The following is a 24,207-nucleotide window of genomic DNA, read 5'->3' as shown; positions in this document are numbered from 1 at the left end:
GCCTAACGAAAGGATTTCGCTTACCAATTAATTTTTGATGAATTAATTTAGACAAAGAAATTAACTACTGTAAAAAATTTTTCTATCGTTTGTGTAATTTTGATGAATAATTATTGAATAATTAAAAGAAAACAAATGAATAAATAACATATAATCAAAATAAATGAATTGTTATAATTATCTACTTAAAACATAAATCTATAGGTGGAGGGGGTAAAATTTTGGAGTGGGAGGAAAATGTCCTGATTTGGCTTTTTCGAGATATGGTAACCCTAATAATATATGAAAATAATGCTGGCTGACAATTATCTGATCATATGTCCAATTGTTGCCCGGAAAAGCGCGTTAAAATAAAATAATTGAATTTTTAAAGTAGTGCAGCAGCCATTTGGCTTAAATTATCTGATAACATTTCTAGAATACGAAAAAAATAATGGCTGCCAAAGAAATGGTCAAAAAAAAAAATTAATAGTAAAAAAAAATAGTCTCGTTAAAAATCAATCAAAATGACATAAGTTAAGTTATGTCATTTCAGAAAGGAAGCGAGTAGGTATAATTAGTTGGAAATCATGTGTAATATATGAAAATAATACTGGCTGCCAGTTATCTGGTCATATGTCCATTTGTTGCCCGGAAAAATGAAACAATCGAATTTCCGGGCACTTTTCTGGGCAACAAGTGGACATATGACCAGATAACTGGCAGCCAGTATTATTTTCATATATTACACATGATTTCCAACTAATTATACCTACTCGCTTCCTTTCTGAAATGACATAACTTAACTTATGTCATTTTGATTGATTTTTAACGAGACTATTTTTTTTGACTCTTAATTTTTTTTTTGACCATTTATTGATCAGCCATGATTTGTTTCGTATTCTAGAAATGTTATCAGATAATTTAAGCCAAATGGCTGCTTTTCTGAGATGACATAACTTTAATTATGTCATAAAAATTAAATTTTTTTTTAAGGCGCTTTTCCGGGCAACAATTGGACATATGACCAGATAGCTGTCAGCCATCATTATTTTCATATATTATACATTATTTCTAACTAATTATACCCACTCGCTTCCTTTCTGGAATAACATAACTTAACTTATGTCATGTAAATTAATTTTTTACGGGACTTGACTTTTTTGGCTTAGCAATTTTTTTTGACTATTTATTAGTCAGCCAATATTTATTTCGCATTGTCTAGATACTTAAGAATATTTTACGCGTTATGGCTGCCTTTCTGGAATGACATAAGTTAACTTATTTTTCACCCTCTTTTAACCGAATACCACCCCCAAACATGAACTTTGACGTGGCAGCCCAAAGGTTTACCTAAAGTACCCACCAAGACAAGTCTTCACAAAAAAAATTAACCATTCTGGAGATGGCATAACTTTTTGCACGATGGGGGCCTGGACTATTTATAATAGGTACACCATGGTTTTATATATCCTGTAACATTCAGGTGTTGCTCAAAGCCATATTGTTGCTAGCAATTGTTTACGAGCGGGTATGGGTTTTCTTCCTCCTCCATCGTTAGGTATTGCTATTCATGGTCCAATTCTAGCCACATCATCATGTCATCATTCTCTTCATCCTCCTCACTGCTTGTCAAAGAATTACTTTTAAATACGGCTTGACAAAGAGGGTGTATAACATGGGCAATCATCAATACAGCTTCAACATCCTAAAAGTCAAATGATGAATTTTTGATAAAAAAAAATAAATGAATATTGCAAATTCTTTATGAATATAATCAATAAATATTTAGTTACCATTATGATTGTCATGCAATTATTGTTACACTTTATTATTTTGTTATAATAGATTTGCTTCAAAATAAATATAAATTTGTTTATGTCAAATACGAGCACAGGTAGGTTATATCTATGCATATAGTTTGTAGACATGGAGGTGAATAAGGAGTGTAAGCTTTGCTTTTTTGGCTTGCGGCCTGCAGCGCCATGTCTCAATCCTCGGGAATCAGAAAACACCGTAAATGAAAAAGTCCTTCTGACATAATATTGCGATTCCATCTATTGTGAGCTAGAACAAGTTGCCGCCGTAATGTTTTAGCCGACTAGCGGATCTTTTTAAATTCTGAAGTGTAAGCTTCGTAAATGAACTTTTCTTAAGTTGGGCCGAACTCTTAATAATAGAAATTATTAATTAACGTATATAATTATCATTCATAAATTAGATTAGGACGAATTTAGAGATTTCGAATATTGTTGTTTGCATTATATTGAAAATGATAAACATTTTTTTGCCGTTTACTGAATTCTACTAAAAAAAAATTATGTTTCATGTGAGTTGATAATATTTACTAAAAATATTATTAAATAAAAGTATAATTTTTTTTTGTTCATATATTTGGAAAATATATGATATTATCACACTAAACTTTTGATTCTCTTAATACGAGTTGGTGATAAAAGCGAATTTTATTCTACAACTTTTTATCATTTTAATAAATATTGATGAAAAATTAAATGCCACTTTATAAACGATAATAAAATAGAATTCTGAATTCGCACTTAACAACCAAATAGTTATGTGTCCGCAAATATTGTTTCAATAAAATTAATATTCTATTTCTACACCAATTTTCGAAAATAGGAAGCTGTTATTTTTGTGCACAATCAAAAAAAGTTAATCCGAATAAACAATTCTATAAAAATGCTATGGAACTTTTTAAGCATCGTATAATTGTACCTTAGGCCTATTGTATTGTTACACCAATTTTATAGCCATACGACACTGAAAATCATCTCTCACCCTGAGTCGTTAAAGTTTTCAATCTTAAGAATAAACAATAGTCAAAAGTGAAAATAATATAATCAGATTATTGACCGCTTGTGTGCATGCAACGTTAATACAAATATGTACATAATGGTTTTTCATTAAACGGTTCTCTACAAAATCCAAAGTGTGAAAATCCTGATTCATCCGCCGTATGATTTATCACCCAAAAAATACCGTCGATGAGGCAGAAATTTTAGGCGTACAGTTTTTCTACGATTATTATTATTATTATTATTATTATTGTTGTTGTTGTTATTATTATTATACATAGCCTTAAATTGTAAATAAAAAATTTTTTATGTTATAAATAATAACAAACATAAATTTTAAATAAATGTGAATGGTGTCGCCATCTTGTGCCAAAAGAGTTAGTAAAACAGGGCCCTATTTATCGATTAATTTTGCGGATGAATCAGGATTTCTAGTATTTCGTTTTAATAACAAATGCAAATCTGAGCATTGTAAAAATCTAGTGTTACATAATTATGATGGAATCATCACTAGAGTTTTATTAAATTTCAGAAACTCTATAATGGTTAATATATTCGAACGGAGAAAATACATTGCGAAAAATATAGAACAAATGAATATATGATTAGACAATAAAGATACAACTTCAGAAAGCTATTGATCGGCTTAGCTGATTGAATCTGAAAACAGAAAGAGGTTGTAAAATAATATACATAGATTATTATTCGGCTATATCAATCAAACGGACAATAATTTTAATATAGAAAAGTAGAATTAGCTATATATACATTTGAATAAAATCGTTTTTGGCTCATTCGTACTAGCGGAATTTGATAATAAGAGTACTCTATGTATATGGATGAACCAATTTTTTTACGATAGATTTTACCGTTGATTATTTGTTGTCTGTAATCTATTTCTACATATAAATATAAGACGGATTATTTTTCAGACGATGAATAGACACAAACTCATAGACACAAACTCGTAAAAAATTACTAGTGATTTTTATCGTATTCGGTATAATTATTGAATATTATTTTTCGTTAAAAGGTGACTCATATATTATGATAAATATCGTAATAACATGAATTTAAAAAATTAAAAAATTAAAATATGCTAATTAATAGAAATACATAGTGTCATAAATTTATTATTACAAAATACGAGAAAATAAAAAAAAATATATCATCGAAAATTATAACTCTTAAACATAATAAATATATCTTATTTATCATTCATCTTGTGGCATAACATTATATCGGATAAAAGCAAAATAGTTTAATATGTAATTAGGAAAAGTTGATTTACGTAAAGTATTCAAGTCGGACATAGTGCCAACTGGATATTTACCAACATTCAATATCCCTATTACGGACTAAATGAGCTGAAAGAGACTTTATTTTTTGGATGTTCACCCTGAACGGTGTAACCGAAACTAGCGCTCCGGGCCGCAAGCCGCTTTTTTACTGTGTTAAAGCCATGGAGGTTAAAACTCCATGGTTAAAGCATAGTCTGTCACGGAAGCCTCAATTTCGGAGTAAGTCAGTTCGAAAAACTACTAGCTGCAGCGCTGACATCAGCCCTTGACCAAAAAAAAGACAGAACAAAATATTCTTATTCACTCTAGCCTGTACAACTATGTTTAAAGATAAAAGATTACACGTGATACTGTCGTTTGAGTCCGATCCCAGCGCCCTCATTTACTCCGAAATGTCGGCTTCAGTAAAAAAGCAAAGCTTACACTCCTTATTCACCTCCATGTTGTAGAGTAAGACCATGGAGTTTTGTAGACCTCCATGAGCATGAGCATCCATGAGTAAAACCAACACTCCAATTCTGAACCCGCAGTCCAATTCACGGGGCAAATTTTTTACAATTTAGGGCTTTTTTTTGCCGCTGATGGCGCTTGTAAAAATTTTTTTTATATAGATTTTACATACAAAAGCTTCACAAGCGCTGTGAGTGGTGAAAAAAAGCCCTAAATTGTAATGCCCTGTGAATTGGACTGCCGTATTCACAGGGCATTACGATTTAGGGCTTTTTTCCTCCACTGGCGGCGCTTGTGAAGCTTTTGTATTAAAGCTGTAAGTCGGTTATTAACTGGTTAAGGGATTACCCCCGCATATCTAGAGACCTCTTGCGTATGAAATTTAGAAACATAATATTTCTATGAGTGCGAACGAGATAAAAAAGAAAGAGAAAATCTTGTTTCTCACTTCAACTTGAGTATTTAGACAAAGACAAAAATTTATTTTTATTTATTGTAAAATAAAAAGGTCTCAAAGCCCTATTAATTTTTATATCAAAACTTTCCTTATTGTTTCCTCTATCTATCTGTAGTTTTTGAAAAAGCTATCTGCGTTTTCCATAAAATGGCTAACCAGGTTTCTAAAAACTAAACCGGACTCTCCATAAGAACCTATGTATAACCTTCAAAAAAGCAGCCTACTTTAGTAACTAATTACTAAGTAATTAGCTACAAGAAAATTATCAAAAAATTTGAGCGTATGTATTATTATTTCATTAATCTGCTCAAAAATTTCAAGGCTCTATCTGCGTTTTTGATTGGTGGTGGTAATCCCTTAATAACAGGCGGTTAAAAATTTTTTGGTTTTGAACCGAAAAAGGGAGGATCCTGCACACGAAAAGCTGCGCGTACAACATACTGCGTATGTGTGTACAAGGCTGAAAATATTATTTATTTATTTTCAACAATAAAAAAGACATGGTAACGTTCGTTGGGGCGTGTGGCCCGCGTTACCCGTTGAAAATTAAAAATTTTCAATACTCCGGCTAGGGCCATGGTTATTTTAAATTATTGTTCAAATATAATTTAATGGTTCATTAAAAGCAACATAATTCAATTCAAAGCTTTTTTGAACCCTTATAAACATTTTAGATTCAACTCTATGATGACATTCTTCGGTCCGTTTTTTTAATTTTTTTTTCGGCGAGCCATAACTTTTGTTATAATCAAGATAGAGTTCGTATTAGGCTCAAACTATGCGTCTCAAACAAATCTAGTGACATCGGTTGGGTTTTTTTTTCTATCAATAACGGTTTTCGAGAAAAAAAATTAAATATCAGAATTTTTTTTTTTTAATTTTATAGTTTTTTTTTTTTTCTCAAAAACTATTAGAGATAGAAGAGAATGTCAAAATTGTGATGATAAAATTAAAAAAAATTTTATGGAAATGGTTGTGCCAAATAATAAACCTGATGTCAGACCTCATCTGAGCAAGTTGTAGCACTAATTACAAAGAACAAAACAACTCAAAACAAAGGCTCAATTGACAATTTTATTGATACTAAAATGTCCAAAGAAAATCATGATAAATTGACTGCTTCTTTTGAAAATATTCATACAAAAAAAAAAAACTCATTATTAAATGATCGTACTCAAAAACTTGTTAGTATCAAACACAATTTACGACTTGTTGAACCTGCTCGATTAACAATATCACTAGTAAGAAAAAAAATCATTAGCAACAAAAAATGATACGAGTTTTAAAGAATTTGTTGGAGAAATATCTGATTGAGAAGATGAAGGTTGGGACGATTGTTCTCTTTATGATGATGAAAGTGAAAATGAAATTTAATTGTTGACCAAAAAAATTAATTAGTTTTTTTAAGTGAAGAGCTTAAATTATCATTATTGTTCTTAAAAAAGGGTTACAAGTTTTAACTTTTAAAGTTCAAAGTACACCAAAAATTAATCATATAAAATTTAAAAACATATCTAGTTTTCAGTTAATTTGTCATTTTTTTTTTTCTTTGAGAAAATTGCTTTTTTTGAAGTGAAACTTCTTTACGCAGGGTAGTGAAAAAAAAAATAGTTTGTCGGCCATGTAACGCTCGGAGCGAGCGAACGCTCGGCACCCGTATTCACAGGGCATTACAATTTAGGGCTTTTTTCATCCACCGGTGGCGCTTGTGGAGCTTTTATATGTAAAATCTATATAAAAAAAATTTTATAAGCGCCATCAGTGGCAAAAAGAAGCCCTAAATTGTATAAAATTTGCCCTGAGAATACGGGTGCGGAGCAAGCGAACGCTCAGAACAAGCGAACGCTCAGACCGAGCAAGCGTTGACACATATAACTAATAGTGAGTGAGTAAGTGGCTACGGGCGAGAAAGAAGATATGTTTTGAATAAATGTGTGTGTGCGTGTGTGTGTGTGTGTGTGTGTGTGTGTGTGTGTGTGTGTGTGTGTGTGTGTGTGTGTGTGTGTGTGTGTGTGTGTGTGTGTGTGTGTGCGTTGCCAATAGTGTAGCTGATCGGTTTTGTTTGCAGCGTTTATAAAAATGATGAATCAAAAAATTATAAATGAATATACTCAATTGAAAATTATTATTAGTATATTAATATTATTAATATAATTATTATAATTATTATTTTATTCTTAATATCGATATAATTATTATGAATATGATGAATACCATTGATATTAGGGTTACCATATCTCGAAAAAGCCAAATCAGGACATTTTCCTCCCACTCCAAAATTTTACTCCCTCCACCTATAAATTTATGTTTCAAGTAGATAATCATAACAATTCATTTATTTTGATTATATGTTATTTATTCATTTGTTTTCTTTTAATTATTTAATAATTATTCATCAAAATTACACAAACGATAGAAAAATTTTTTACAGTAGTTAATTTCTTTGTCTAAATTAATTCATCAAAAATTAATTGGTAAGCGAAATCCTTTCGTTAGGCTTTTTTGTTATAGCTTTTAAGTTGTTAAATTAATAATTATTTAAACAAACTGAAAGCTATGGAAAAAATGGCTAAGGAAGGAAGTTGCTTACCAATTAATTTTTGAAGAATTAATTTGGCTGAAGAAAATAATTAGCGAGCTACATCCTTTTCTTAGCAACTTGACAATATAGCTTTTTATTTATTTAAACAAATTGAAAGCTATAGGAAAAATGGCTAAGAAATAGATGTTGCTTACCAATTAATTGTCAATAGCCTTTTATCTATTTAAACAACCCTGGTGGGAAAAATCTCTCCGGATTTCGACGTAATTGAGACTTCCAGAGATATTTACAGAGTAATCTCCAGACTATTTTCATAATATCTCCGGATTCTTTCCGGAATTTTCGCTTAAACAAAACCAACAAAAAAAAATAGAAAAATCAATAAAAGAACCAGAAATAAGAGTTTACATACGAAATATAAAAACCGAATTTTCTTCCAAGAAAATCCGGAGAAAATCCGAATAAATTCCGGATTAATATCTCCGGTAGTCTCAATTGTGAATTGCGTAGAAAATTCGGAGAAATCCGGAAAAAATCCGGATAAATTATTTCTACCAGGGAAATTGAAAGCTATGGAAAAATGGCTAAGGAAAGGATGTTGCTTACCAATTAATTTTTGAAGAATCAATTTAGCTAAAAAAATTAACTGGCAAGCCACATCCTTTCTTTAGCCATTTGTTAATAGCTTTTTATTTATTTAAACAAATTATAAGCTGTAGGAAAAATGGCTAAGGGAAGGATGTGGATTACTTATTCATTTTTAAAAAATTAATTTAGCTAAAGAAATTAAGTGGCAAGCCACAAAATTTACAAAAATAAAAGGAGGGTTGCCTACGCTATAGAAATTTTGCATCAGGCCCTCTATACTCGATAGGACGAGGTACATATTCTGCACGCCATTTTAATTTCAATAATTAGAGGTATTCAAGAGTCTATCATAGTTAGCGTAAATGATAAATTCTATATTATATTTATTAAAAAAAAAAATTATAATAAAAAAAAAATTTTAAAAATTGTGAACAAGTCTCAAAAATCAGGACATTTGACAAATCAGGACCGTATCAGGACAAGCCAATCAAAATCAGGACGCATGGTAACCCTAATTGATATTATTACTAATATTAAATTGATATCATTATTATTCTTGATAATATTATTGAAATTATTATTATTTATAATAATATTATTAATATCTATAACCATAGTGTAAATGAAAATAACAACAATAATTTCAATAATATCATCGATAATAATAATATCAATATAATATTAGTAATAATATCAATGGTATGAATCATGTTAATGATAATAATAATAATATTGATATAATATTGATAATGATTAGATCAATACTGACATTAATATTCAAGTATAAATATTAATAATTATAAATGTTATTATTAATATTTATATTATGACTAATATATATTGATATTATTTCTAATTTATAATGTTATCAAAATTATTATTGTCATTATTATTCTGGATAATATTATTGAAGTGATTGTTATTAATAATACTATTAATATATATATTCATTCATAGTATCCATAATAATAACAATAATAATTTCAATAATATCATCGATAATAATAAAATCATTGATATTAATATTATTAATATCGATATAATATTAATAATAATAATAATAAGAATAATAATAGTACGGTGCTTGATATTCAAATATAAATATTAGTAATTATTAGTATTTATATTTCGGATATTATTATTATAGATATTGTTATTAATATCAATAATATTGTTAATAATTTATGATATTATTTAAATTATTGTTATTATTATTATTATTTATATATATTCATTGTATAAATAATAATAATATTGATAATAATTTTAATATCAAAAATTTATAATACCAATGGTATTAATAATAATAACAATATCAATAACGATATAATATTGATAATATTATCAATATTTATATTTTGAATATTAACGATATGATTGATATTATTATTATAAATATCATATTGATATCATTTATACTATGAACTTTATCAATATTAATAATATCATCACTAATTAATTGATTGTTCATATCATTAAAGTCGTTACAAATATCTTGACAGACTGCGAAAGAAGTTTCACTTCCCTCGCGCGTACTGCTAACACACACATGTTTTTTATTTTTTTGTTTTTCATTTCTACTTTGATCTTTTTATATTTCTTTTTAAGGACAAATTGCAAGCGTGCAAAATATTGACAAACTAATGTCAAAATAAAAATGAACAGCTTTATTAATTCACGATATAAAAATATATAAAAAACGTTAAAATATGGTATATTTCAAAATTTATATTATTCTCAGTGAAAATATTATAAGTCTTAATTTTTCTTCTATTTATTGTTACTAATAAATATAATATGGAATCTACAGGTCTTGTTAATATTATTATTTTCAATCATTATTTTTCATATTTATTTTTATTTTCAATATGTATTATTAAATTTTTTTTTTTTAAACTCTAGTTTTATAACGGTTACTCAAATATTATTTTTTTTTTGTTTATATCAATTTATTTATTTATATTAATTTATCGTTTATATTATTAATAATTAATTATATTAAACATTGAAATAAGTCTCTGATTTTTGACCTATCATAAAGCTTAAAATTTTGCACATGCGCGTCGATGCCCCGCCCCCGTTTGGTTTGAAACCGGTACCCATGGCGGAAATGGTGAGAGAGAAGCCAGAGTAAAACGATATCGCTTATGTCGCCAAATCCAGAGCGAAACGGAAGCAAAGCTAGAGATAATAAATACAGAATATTAATGATGTTAAACGTAAATTTATGCTTTTTATGGATATATTATTCAAATTGAATTATTAATTAACTTATTTTAAGCAATAATATTGATCTAGAAAGTTAAATATAAGTGGAACAAGTAATGTAAAAGTTGACAGATGTTGACGTTTTGAGGTTGACTTAAATCGGCTAAACACAAAAATCCCTAGCGTGAAGCTATAGTAAATCCAGACCTTTTCCAGAGTAAAGCCAGACTTGTAAAAAAAACATTTATTTATAACAATAGCACTAACTATTAATAAACAATAATAAATCAATAAATTTTGAATGACTTTTAGAGACTTTTTTATTGTTAAAATTGATTTTTCGATTGAAAAAAAAAAAAAAAAACACATCAATCTCTGGCGATACAAAAGCCGGAGTTAAGCCAGAGTAAAGCCAGAGGAAAGCCAGACTTGTCAAAAAAGACATTTATTTATAACAATATCACTAATTATTAATAAACAATATTAAATTAATAAATTCTAATGACTTTCAGAGACTTTTTTATTGTTAAAATTATTTTTTCGCTTAAGGTGTTACCCGCGCATATCTAGAGACCTCTTGCGGATAGCATTTAGAAACATAATATTTCTATGAGTGCGAACGAGATAAAAAAAAAAGGAGAAAATCTTGTTTCTCACTTCCACTTAAGTATTCAGACAAAGACAAAAATTTATTTTTATTTATTGTAAAATAAAAAGGTCTCAAGGCCCTATTAATTTTTATATCAAAAGTTTCCTTATTGTTTCCTCTATCTATACTTAGTTTTTGATAAAGCTAGCCGTATTTTTCATAAAAAGGCTAACCAGGTTTCTAAAAACTCAACCGGACTCTCCATAAGAACCTATGTATAACCTCCAAAAAAGTAGCCTACTTTATTAATTAATTACTAAGTAATTAGCTACAAGAAAATTATCAAAAAATTTGAGCGTGTGTATTACTATTTCATTAAGCTACTCAAAAAATTTCAAGACTCTATCCGTATTTTTGATTTGTGCTGGATATCCCTTGAAAAAAAAAAAAAAACACATCAATCTCTGGCAATACAAGGGTGCGTTCCGTGGCTATCCAGTCCGTACGAACTTCAAAATGGCGGAGTTTGGAAATATTTTGATTCTTTGTTGTGGTAGACCTGATTTTTTTCATTTGAAAATAATCTGATCAAATTTAACGTTAGCCAATTTATTCGACAGATTTGAAATAATTAAATAGAAACTCTGTTAACTTAAACCTGAAAAAAATAGTAATACTTAATATTTTAAGTTTTTATAAATCTCTGGCCTTCTCTGTGGCTATAGTGATGTATCATAGTAACTTTTAACATTATTAGAATTTTCATTTTTTTCGTCGCCATTTTGAAGTTCGTACGGACTGGATAGCCACGGAACGCACCCCAAAAGCCAGAGGAAAGCCAGAGTAAAGCCAGAGTAAAACCAGACAATCAATCTTGAGATGGCTTTACTCTGGCTTATTACTCTGGCTTTTGTATTGCCAGAGATTGATGTGTTTTTTTTTTTTTTTTAAGCGAAAAATTAATTTTAACAATAAAAAAGTCTCTAAAAGTCATTAAAATTCATTAATTTATTATTGTTTATTAATAATTAGTGATATTGTTATAAATAAATGTCTTTTTTACAAGTCTGGCTTTACTCTGGCTTTTGTATTGCCAGAGATTGATGTGTTTTTTTTTTTTTTTAAGCGAAAAATTAAGTCTCTAAAAGTCATTAAAATTTATTAATTTATTATTGTTTATTAATAGTTAGTGCTATCCTATTATAAAAAGGACACTTGACCGCTTTTTATTCGTAATATAATTGGTCGAAATTTTTTATTCGTAATATGATTGGTCGAAATTTTTTAGCATTTGTTTATACCTAACTAATATTTTATCGTTTTCTCTCTCACACTAACACGTTACTACGTGTTATGTGGTTGCTACGTGTTGTTGTGTGGTTGCTATGTTTGTTTTTTTTTCAAGCGGTTGGCAGTTATACTTATTCACAGTTGTGTCGTTGTCGTTGAAGAGAAGTAAAATATTAATTAAATCATTGATCAGAATATATTTATTTAACTTTTAGTTTATTACTTAAATATTAATATCATTTAAATATTAATATATATTAATATCTTGATTACTTGAATATTAATATATTGATTATTTAAAGATTTTTTCCAAAACGTTTGGTTGCTACGTGGTTACTACGTCTTATTAATCATAAAAAGTGTGTGATTTATCATCAAAAAATATATTTTAAATAATAAAAATTTAAATATAATATAAAAAAAAATTAGTATGACATGATATTATAATATTTATAAAATAAAAATATTAGAAGTGAATAATAGATAATAAAAATTACTATTTTTTTAAAAATGAAAAAACGTGGTAGACTGTGTGTGCAGTGACATTTTTGTGGGTACGTTTACAAAGACTACGCGTGAATGCAGCATAAGCTATCACAAACTTTCGCTGCTTTCGCTGCATGTATCGGTCGATTTTGGAAATATTAAATCCTATTATAAATGATATAAATGATGAAATAGAAAGAAAAAATGTCGTAAATATATTCTTTTTTTTTTTTTTTTCAATAAACAAAATTAGAATTTGGTTGCTACGTGGTTACTATGTATAATAAAATAAATAAATAAAAGTGTGTGTGTCTCAATACTTTTTTTTTCTATATAATAATAATAAAAGTGAATCAGTGTACGAATTTTTTAATCGTTTATTTTATGAATTATAAATTAATTAAAAATACTGATGATTTCGTGGTTTATCTTTAAAATATTTAATAAAAATATACTTTTTGGAAATTCTTGGAGGTAATTTATCAACATCTAACCCAAAATTCCGTAATCCAAAAGACAATATTCATATTTTAGAATTTAATTATCAAGATTCAAGTAAGATGATTACACATGGTCTTTTTGTTCAACCAGAAATAACGAATATTGATTATCAAAATGTTGAACTGGAAAATTTGTTAAAAACAAAAATTAAATATATTGGTAATAATATATGAATTTTAATTATTTTTAGATTGAAAAAATATATTTTATTGATCCCTTTTATTTATTCGTTTTTTTTCAGAAGTTAAAGCTTATTTAAAATCAATGTCATTAATGGAAAAAGGAGAGAAGTCTCATGGCTTAGGAAAAATTGTTGATCACAAAGAAAACTACGTGTTGGTTAAAATTGTCAATTATCCAAAAGAAGATGAACGTTTAAAAATTGGTGTTGCTGTTAAAATGCGTGGAGTCATTTACGATGATCGTAGGCATTCACTTTTGTATACTATTATCTCTTAATTCATTATTGTTTGTAAAAATTTTAATTTTTATATTTTCAGAAATACCAATTTTTCAAGTAAAAGATATGGACGACGTGGATGTGTTAGAAGAAAAAACGTTGCCAATTTCACAAGTCAGAAAAAGTTTTCAACGTTTATCTGCTGTTGTTAAACGTCAAAAAATTGATAATGAAAATGATGATATTTAAATTAATAATATATTTGTACTCAATTAATTACATATAATAAATTATTTAAAAAAATTCGAGATAATTGATAATCAAAATATTGATTATTGATAATTAAAAAAATATGTATAAATATAAATTATATATTGTAACGAAATTTATTATTTCGTGGGTTCTCGAAATAAATAATCATCCAAATAGATATGGATTATTTATTTGTTAACGTTTACGTATTAATAACCAATGGGAGTTGGCTATTAATAAATAAAGGATCACTAGTGCAAGGCTCTGTGTAGGGTCAAGACTATTATATATGACATCAATGGGGTGCCTATTCGATGTCTATAAGATGTCTTGATATGTAAACCTTATCGCGGCGATGGCTTCACTCCTCCGTCGAAGAGACGAACTCACCGAAGGCTGCGTACGAAGCCCGATCGTAAACCTATCGAAATGCGGGCTAGGAAAGCATGCTGCGCATGTCCGGGGGCGATAGTAGGAGAGTGCTACTGAGTGGGGTTAAAGCTCACAGCAGCTGAGCACTGAACGTCGTCGTTAGACGACACAACTTGTCTGGCTCTCGAACTGATCACTTCTCTTCTCTTGACTGGCTCTCTTGGTTCACTACTGGTTCTCTCGACATCGTTTGGGTCTCTCGTAAAGGTTCCCTAGGTATCAGACGTTAAGTCCTGGTGAAACTCTGTCCGAATTTCCAATGACGGACTAATACTAATGATCACGCTATATGGTTCTCTATTTATAATAATAATTATTATTATATTCATCGCACATAAATGTGTATGTGTGAGTTCACGAATGGATCGCTGTAAATAATAACAATAATAATAATATTGAGATATATTATTATTGCAATGGCAACGTATGTGTAAGACCTGGTCACGGATGGATCGCTGTATGGTTCCCTATACAAAATACATATCTCACATGTAGACTATTTGCTTCCACACTTACGATACTAGTGACGTAGCTATTCTACTATAGTATAGTCGCAATGTAATATAGGCGTATGTAATACACTATGCTTGGTTCACGATAGTTCCCTCTGGTTTGGTTGCGTATTTCATAATCCAATCAGGTGGACCGCGCCCCTCTACCATTTCTAAGACTGAGTTAGGCTCCCGAATTAGTTCTCGTGACTCCCACGGTTGTTGGCTTCCGAGATAACCAACATGGCTCCCCCCGGTGATTTTGAGGAGGATGGTGAGAAATCCTCGTTGTTAACCTTGGCCGATAGTTCTCGCCGTGCAGGTCAGAAAATCGGTTACAATATATATATACTCTATGTATTGAAATAAAATAAAAATATAGAAATAAAAATTATTATTCTTTGTATTGAAAAAAATGACATTTAAATAATAAAGTCTGCTAAAATTAGTCTACCATTATGTTTTCTTTGAGATTTTTCAAATTATTTTTTGGTAAAAAATATAATAAATAATTTTTTTAACCTACAGGTATGGCAGTAGTCCATGCTTTTTTCGTCGCGTTCTGCGCAGCCTTATTTTTTCAACCAATCAACAACGCGCCATCGAGCTGTTTTGCTTTTCTTTCTAACACGCAATCTCTATTATAAGAGCCTCTCTCTCTAACATACTGTTTTGACAACTATTTTTTATATTGTTGTAAATACTAATAAATATATGTGGAGCATGTTTATAAAAAATCAGAAAAATAAAAAAACCAAGACAGTTTAACAAATAAATTATAATATTTTCATTATTGTTGTTTTTTTTATGCCACAAACAATGGAGGTTGTGTTGTATTTATTATACTTGGATTTATTTATTTAATATAAATAATTAATTTTTATTTTTGATGTATGTGAATCATTATAAAATATACCAAATCTAGTTGAATAAGTATGATAATTTTTGAAAAATTTAAAAAAAACTTGAAAATTTTCTTAACAAATTTGTATCGCGCGCGCATAAAGTCTTCCATTTTTGTGGCGAGAAGGCGATCTTTTGATTGGTCGATTCACAGCGGCCAAACCAGGCTGCGCACTGCCATACCTGTAGTATTTCTACCATGGCTGCTTCCGTTCATGAACTTAATGTTCAGAACATTGATGTGATCTCCATCAGCGCACGCGTAGGCGCAGATGCGCAGAATTATTTATTTTTTTATAAATGGCTGTGCATTGGCGCCGGCAACCACTGGCATTACATATATTTTTAGGTTAGTACTTAGTACACAATTGTCAAGAAAAATATAAATATAATACCGGCGCCAATGCACAGCCATTTTAATAATTCACATCAATGTTCTGAACATTAAGTTCATGAAAGAAAGCAGCCATTCTTTTTCCTGTTTATTTTCGCTCATGCGCAATCAAATGCGCAGTTAGAAAAAGTCAGTTTGCAACAGCGTAGAACATGAGAGGCTGCATCAACCATGTTTTAATTCTCATTTTATAAGAATTATTTGTTCGACGCCACTGCATGCTATCTTTCTGGTGTTTATTATTTTAAAATACAATTAGTTGAATGAGAATGATCATACACATGTGCGTATTATGCAAAGATGAAAAGAGAACAATGGCGCCGAAAAATAATTATTAAAACATAGATGTACTACGCTGTTGCAAACGGACTTTTTGATGACTGAGTATTTAACTACGAAAAAATAAATTTGAAAAAAAATAAACACCGAAAAAGACAGCATAATATTTATACGAAAAAAAAAATATATATATGCAAACACGCGCCGAAGGCGCGTAATCGGTCTCGTTGTTATAAATAAATGTCTTTTTTACAAGTCTGGCTTTACTCTGGAAAAGGTCTGGATTTACTATTGCTTCACGCTAGGGATTTTTGTGTTTAGTCGATTCAAGTCAACCTCAAAACGTCAAAATCTGTCAACTTTTACATTACTTGTTCTACTTATATTTATCTCTTTACATCAATGTTATTGCCAAAAATAAGTTAAATAATAATTGAATTTAAATAATATATCTATATAAAGCGCGAATTAACGTTTGATATCGTTAATATTCTGTATTTATTATTTCTGGAGTGCTATTCTTGGTCCCGTATTGCGGGAGTTATTGCGGGTCCCGCAATAACGATTCGCTGACAAGAAATGTTTGTCGCGATAGAAAAATATGAAGGCGCTTGTTGTTGCTTTTATGGGAAGATGCCATAGTCGATTGCAAATGCAAAAATAAGGTAGAATTTACATGAAAGCAACAACAAGCGGCTCCATATCGCGACTATCACGATATACTTGTCGGCAAATCTCTGGTTTTGCTTTGGCTTTGGCTTTGGCGACAAAAGCGATCACTCCAGTTCTGCCAGGGGTTACGAACCGTTAATAACAGTTATTAACCGTCCAAAAAATAAATAACCGGCTAATCAACAGCTCTATTTTGTATGTGAAATCTATATAAAAGAAATTTGACAAGCGCCATAAGTGGCAAACAAGAAGACTAGAGACCAAGAGACAGAGAGTCAACTATGTACATTGGGAATGGGACAAAAAACGTCGTGAAATGAGGCTTGTAAATTTGGCCACAGAATGGCGCTTTCGTAAACCAAAATTGTTTATATTTGTTGTTGATATTTCAATGCCGTTTTGTACTGTTTTACATATTAGTTGTGTTCGTTCACTATTCACACCGAGCGTATGCAAGGAAGCGCTAGAGTTTCGCGGTCATTTGAAGAAACTTTAGTAACTAAAATTTCACAAACATTCGTTATTTTCAGTCATTGTGTTTATTTTGTTAATTTAATAATTTTTTCTCAGACGCAAGAACAAATTACCAATTAATAATAATGAAAGAGAGCGAAAGAACTGGAAAAAACGAATAGCAATAAATAAATAGTAAATTTTAGTTACTACAGTTTCTTCAAATGACCGCAAAACGCTAGCGCTTCCTTGCATACGCTCCGTGCATACGCTCGGTGTGAAAAGTGAACGAACACACCTATTCGCTACATCTAATAGTGAGGATAGCAGCACTGAAGGCCGCGAGCAGACTTATGAGAAATAGGTAGTGGGTGAGACTCGTAGGTGATACTGGACTAAGTGATACTATTGCTTTCGAGCAGAGAAAGTGAAATTCTGCGGTATTGGCTAGGCAAGACTTTTTGGAAGAAAGATACTGCTTTGAAAGAAAATACAGGGTAAATTATCCGGAACGGGAGGAGTGGATGAATGAACTGGGTCCGACTTCGGGATGCGATCTCATCTGGTTCATAGATGGATCCCGGCCAAAAGAACGCAGATCTGGCTCAAGTTGACCAAGGCACTAGGGCTGGTGTAGGGTAATGATACAGCCGATGAACTGGCTCGTGGAGGTTCAGCATTGAGACTCTATGGGCCGGGACCAGTCGTAGGGGTTGCGGATTGCTTTGTTAAGACAGAAATTCGCGACTATCAACACAGGATACATAAATTATGGAGAAAGGAGCCCAAGGCGAGGCAGACTTACGATTTTCTAGGTGAACCTGAGCGAAAGGTAGCTAGGCAGCTATTAAATATGACTCCGTGTCAGGTGAGGCTAGGAGTAGGACTGGTAACGGGACACTGTAGACTCAGGGCATCTGAAAAGAATAGGCCTAGTACGGGATGACGCTTGTCGCAAGGGCGACAAAGGGGTGGAAGAAACAGCGAGTCATGTGCTATGCTATTGCATTGGACTGGTCGAGCTTAGATTTCAATGCTTTGGGAAGCACTTTTGTGAACCCAAAGAGATCATGAAGCTATCAATGGGCGCGATCGCAGCGTTTGCTGCAAGATCGGGGGTATTGGTGGCTTAAGGGAAATGAAAGGACGGCAAAATGGACCGGAGGTCCAATTACTTATGCGGACGCAGTGGTGACCGCACCCTAGTTGCATAAAATAAAAATAAAAAATGAATAGACTGTTAAGGAAGAACGGCCTCCATTGAAGGAAATTATAAACTTCTTTTCTTATTGCGTTTTTAGATAGTTAAAATTATGATGAATCCATTAAGGAGGTTCTACACAAATTCATTGCGGGTGTTGCGGGGAGCTTCTGACGTCACAGTCTCAAGTGAAACTTGGCTACACTGTAAAATAATAAAGTGTAAAGCGCCTGCGCCCTGTATACAATATATGGGATTGCGGGTATGTGTTTATGTTTGAACATGCCATACGTTGCCACATCTGATTTTTGTAAAGTTTATAATTAATTTCTCATTAATTGACCGATCAACATATGAAAATTTTTCGCGCAATTAATAAAACTCGGTTTCTAGTATATGTGTGATTTTTTTCAAGACTTTTTTATCATTTTTTCTATCCGAAAAAAATGGTTGAAATCTCCGTAAGAGCCAATGTTAAATATTATTTTCAATAATTAATTACAAAAAATTTAACCGATCAACATAAGAAAATAATTATACCGTTGTATTCAGAATGAAAAGATTTACTTGTATACAAAATTTCAGAACATTCTCATTATATTTTTTAAAAAAAGAGTAATTTGTGTATAACCTCCTTAAAACAAACTTCTAAGTCTCTTACATAGTGAGTTTCAGAATGTTTATAAAAAAAATAATTTAACATGAGCTCTTATGGAGTAATGAAAAAATGACCCTCCAAAACAGTAGTTATTGCAAAAAAAAGTATAGATCGGAATTATTTTGTATAGTGTTTTTTTGTGAATATGAGTAAATGTTACTATCTTATTGTTTATAAAAAATAGCAATTAAAAAAAAAAAAACGCTAATTTTATCATTTTTTTTTTCTTGTCAACAAAAATATGGCAACTGCGCATTGGATTCTTGTTATAAATTTGATGATATATTATTGACTGCGTCTCTAAAACGCGTGTCTACTCAGATCAAACGTTGCCAAATCGCTTTTGTTGTGTAGGTGTGAATTTTTTTAATTGTGTGTGGTTTTGGTACAAGCAAAAAATAGAGCTCAGGGACAAAACTTTTGGTTGATATGATACGTACCGTTCTCCTTTAAAGTCAACATTTATTTATTTGGTATTACATGTATTATATTCAATACATGTGTGAATGTGTGCGTGGTTCATGGGTCGACAACAGCGCTAAAACGGCATTTGTATGAAGCCTGCTCTGTGTAAAAGTTTACGACGTTTTTGGGCCAATCCAGCCTATCTCCCACTACAGGGAGTTGACTCTCCTGGTCGCTAGTTTTCATGGTGGCAAAAAAAAGCTCTAAAGTGTATAAAATTTGCCATGTGAATACGAGTGCTGATGGCATTACAATTTAGGGCTTTTTTCTTTCACTGGCGGCGCTTGTGAAGCTTTTGTATGTGAAATCTATATAAAAAAGATTTTACAAGCGGCAAAAAAAAGCTCTAAATTGTAAAAGATTTGCCCTCAGAATTGGACTGCTGGTGCTTTCTTTTGGGTGTTTATTTTTTTTCACTTCAATGCGCATGCATCACACATGCGCATATTATGCAAATATGAGGGAGGACAGTGAGTGCTTTGCGCAGAAGTCGATAAATCGAGTAAAATTTTTGAATTACGTATGTGTGAAAACCCACTTAACACACTTGACACGGTTAAGCTTGTTCTGAAACATGGAGGTGAATAAGGGGTGTAAACTTTGGCTTTTTACTGTGTTAAAGCATAGGCTCAGTCACTGAAGCCGAAATTTCGGAGTAAGTCAGTTCGAAAAACCGCCAAGTGCAGCGCTGTTATCAGCCCTTGACCAAAAAAAAAGACAGAACAAAATGTTCTTATTCACTCTAGCCTGTACAATTATGTTGAAATATCTTCTTGGACCATCCAGGTGCATGCAGTTTAATTGATTAATTGATTAATTGAAATTAATCTAGACTGTTAATTAATTTATTTACGGCTTTATTTTTTTCTTAGATACATTTGCCATAATTAATTGATTAAAAAACTATTTGCCAATGTTGCTGAGAAAAAGATGTCACCAAATACATTTATTTATAATCTAAATTAACTCCACAGCCATTTTGAAATCATTGTGTCAAACAGCTGTGGAGTTAATTTAGATTATAAATCAATTTATTTGGTCACATCCTTTCCTTAACTATTTCTGCTATAATTAATTTATTGAAAATCTATTAAGCGATTAAAAACAAGCTGAAAGCTGTTTCTAGTTCTAACCTTATGTTTACCTTTCAAACAATTAACTTTAGACAAACAGATCAGACACAAAAACAATAGACTTCACACACAAGTTCTAAAAAATCAATTAATTTATCAACTAATTACATTTAATTCATTTAAAGAATAATATTTGCAATTAAAATAAACCAAAACTGACATCAACAGTATTTGCATTACAAACATCACAAAAAACGTAAACAAGCAGTAAATAAAAGATTACACGTGATACTGTCGTTCAAGTCCGATCCCAGCGCCCTTATTTACTCCGAAATGTCGGCTTCAGTAGAAAAGAAAAGCTTACACTCCTTATTCACCTCCATGTTCTGAAATTACGGTAGAGTGGGTATAAGCAGAGTGAAGCCACCGAAGTCCCATTAGTCCGACATTTTGTGCTTGCCGTATGGAGTGGGTATAAGAGGTTTTCGTCACTTCCGAGGTAAGAATCATCTATGGCGTCACTCTGCTTATACTCACTCTAAATTACGGCAAAACACCACGAATTTGCAGTAAATTCAGTAGATTCAGTGATAATTTAGTAAATTTAGTAAATTTAGTTATAACTTGGTTATTTTTACACCCACCATGTTACAAGCGGAAATTTTAGCTTGTCGCGAGTTTGGGTACGTTCCAAAAATCACTTGGAAGCCCGGAAGTTCAAGATTGTGATCATAGAAAATTTTTGATATTTTATTGTGGTAGACATGATTTTTAGTGTTCCGTAGGACACTTATGTTTTCACTTTTCGTGTGACTTTTTGTTATTTCGCGATAAAAATAAAAGTTATGAATTGAATTTGCTTCTATGAAGCCCATTAGGTTCCATTTTTTTTCCCAAAAGGAATCATCGTATTTATTTTCAATTTTTGGCTCTTATCAGTTGTGATAGTGCTATTTTTCTACAGGGCCCAATTTCAAATATTGACGGATCGGATCCGGCAATGATTAAATCGACGACGCTTCATCTGTAGACTCTACGATATTTTTTTGAAATTTTTTCCTCGTTTATTTTTTTTTTATTAAACAAAATGTAGTGTCAGAATTTGTTTTTGCAAGATATTTTTTGAACCGCCGAACCGAATTAGTTGATGTTAAATGAAATTCATGTTTTTTTTTTTCCCAAAAGCAATCATCATATTTATTTTCAATTTTTGGCCCTTATCAGGTGTGATAGTGCTATTTTTCTACAGGGCCCAATTTCAAATATTGACGGATCGGATCAGGCAATGATTCAATCGACGACGCTTCATCTGTAGACTCTACGATATTTTTCAAAAATTTTTTGGTCGTTTATTTTTTTTTTTATTAAACAAAATGTAGTGTCAGAATTTGTTTTTGCAAGATATTTTTTGAACCGCCGACCCGAATTAGTTGATATTAAATGAAATTTATGTTTTTTTTTTTCCCAAAAGCAAATATCATATTTATTTTCAATTTTTGGGCCTTATTAGATTTAATATTTCCATTTTTCGCTAAGGCCCAATTTCAAATATTGACAGATCGATTCCGGCAATGTTTCAATCGATGACGCTTTATCTGTAGACTTTACGTTATTTTTTTGAAATTTTTCGGTCGTTTATTTTTTTTTTTTTATTAAACAACAGAAATAAACAACATTAGAAAATAAAACAAAACAAAAAAAACAGTCATTTATTTTACAACAAAATGAAAAAACAAATCAAACAACAAAAAAAAAAATAAAAAATCCTACGGAACACTTAGGGTGCACCTTGGGGGACTTGACTAAATTTTTTTTCCATGAATTTTAATAGGTACGAATCCAAAAAATATTATTGTTTAATTATTAATAATAATAATAAAGCCATGTTTCAATTTTTATTTTTTAAGAATTATTTGTTCGACGCCACTGTTCTCTTCTCATGTTTGCATAATATGCGCATGTGCACGATCATGCGCATTAAAGTGAAAAAAAATAAATACACAAAAGAAAGCACCTAGTTTAGGACATGAGGGGCTGGATCAGCCATGTTTTAATTCTTATTTTTTAAGAATTATTTGTTCGACGCCACTGTTCTCTCCTCAAGTTTGCATAGTCATGCGCATAAAAGCGAAAAAAAAATCAATACACAAGAAAAAACTTTTTTTGTTGCAAGCTGACTGCGCATTTGCACTACGCATGCGCAAAAATAAATAGAAAAAAAATTTAACACCCAAATGAAAGTACCGGAAAAAGAACACGAGGTGTTTTAAGTGCGTGCGCGAACATTGACGCACTCAAAAGTGCTCTGTTTCCGTAGGTGCTTTCTTTTGTGTATTTATTTTCGTGCATGCACAGTTGAATGCGCAGTCAGAAAAACGTCAGTTTGCAACAGCATAGGACATGAGGGGCTGTATCAGCTGTGTTTTAATCACTGAAATATAATATATGTCGCCGAGAAAGAAACTCAATGGATGGGCTTTTGTTCTTGTCGATACAGTCACGTCAACTAAAATTCGTTGAGACTACTGCAGTCCAATTCACAGGGCGAATTTTTTACAATTTAGGGCTTTTTTTTGCCGGTGATGGCGCTTGTCAAATTTTTTTTATATAGATTTCACATACAAAAGCTCTACAAGCGCCGCCAGTAGAGGAAAAAAGCCCTAAATTGTAATGCCCTGTGAATTGGACTGCTGAAATATAATGTTAATGAAATACAATGGGTGCATTCCTTTAATAAAAAATTTTTTTTCGTTTTGCAATTTCGCCTGTAATACCGGCCGAAATTTTATAGGAAAAAGCTGTTTCTTGTAGTGGCAGTACTGGCACATGACATTATTTTTTTTGGTTTCCAATTATTAGATGGATAACTGTTCAATGTTTATATCAAACTGAAATAAATAGAAAATTGACTTGTTGTGATTGTTTGTTATTGTCACATAGCTCGTACCACACATTATCGTAAACTGTAAAGCCTGGAATATTGCATAGAGAAATTTATCACTTTCGTCGTTGTTTCTGTTTCTAGTTTTTAGTCGGTATTACAGGGCGAAATTGCAAAACGAAAAAAAATTTTTTATTAAAGGAATGCACCCCTTAAGTTTGCATGACATGCGCATGTGCATGATCATGCGCATATAAGTAAAAAAAAATAAAATACAAAAGAAAGCACCTAATGACAAATTGTATATCTGCGTCATATATGTGATACTCCTAGGGTCCGTTCAGAAACTTTCATTCTATCGGATCTTCAATATGGTGGACATCAGTGCCTATCTAAACTGCTGGGCTAAATTGACGCCATCTGGGAGATCTAAAAAAATGAGAGTT

The 24,207-nt window shown here is 30.9% G+C and overlaps 2 protein-coding genes across 2 annotated transcripts in view; one reads left to right on the top strand and one right to left on the bottom strand.

Moving 5' to 3' along the window:
- Window positions 1-1,425: 1,425 nt before the first annotated feature.
- LOC122851964 (MTOR-associated protein MEAK7) overlaps window positions 1,426-24,207 on the bottom strand; it is a 47,961-nt gene continuing 25,179 nt past the window's right edge. The window contains exon 6 of the mRNA XM_044151503.1: window positions 1,426-1,687. The gene's annotated coding sequence lies outside the window, so the exon portion shown is untranslated. The remainder of the gene's footprint in view (window positions 1,688-24,207) is intronic.
- Window positions 13,455-13,964, top strand: LOC122851972. The gene is made up of 2 exons (XM_044151514.1): window positions 13,455-13,631; window positions 13,708-13,964. The coding sequence occupies exons 1-2, from the start codon at window positions 13,472-13,474 to the stop codon at window positions 13,854-13,856; spliced, it is 309 nt and encodes a 102-aa protein (XP_044007449.1). The 5' UTR covers window positions 13,455-13,471; the 3' UTR covers window positions 13,857-13,964.

This window comes from Aphidius gifuensis, linkage group LG3 (genome assembly GCF_014905175.1).
Source record: "Aphidius gifuensis isolate YNYX2018 linkage group LG3, ASM1490517v1, whole genome shotgun sequence".
Taxonomy (NCBI): Eukaryota; Metazoa; Arthropoda; class Insecta; order Hymenoptera; family Braconidae; genus Aphidius; species Aphidius gifuensis.
Note: the sequence above shows the minus strand (reverse complement) of the source record. Positions and strands in the feature narration are given on the sequence as shown.

Coding starts and splice junctions, on each gene's coding strand:
- LOC122851972 (XM_044151514.1), top strand. CDS start 13,472: ATGTCATTAATGGAAAAAGGAGAGAAGTCTCATGGCTTAGGAAAAATT. Junction 13,632..13,707: donor TGGAGTCATTTACGATGATC/GTAGGCATTCAC, acceptor TTATATTTTCAG/AAATACCAATTTTTCAAGTA.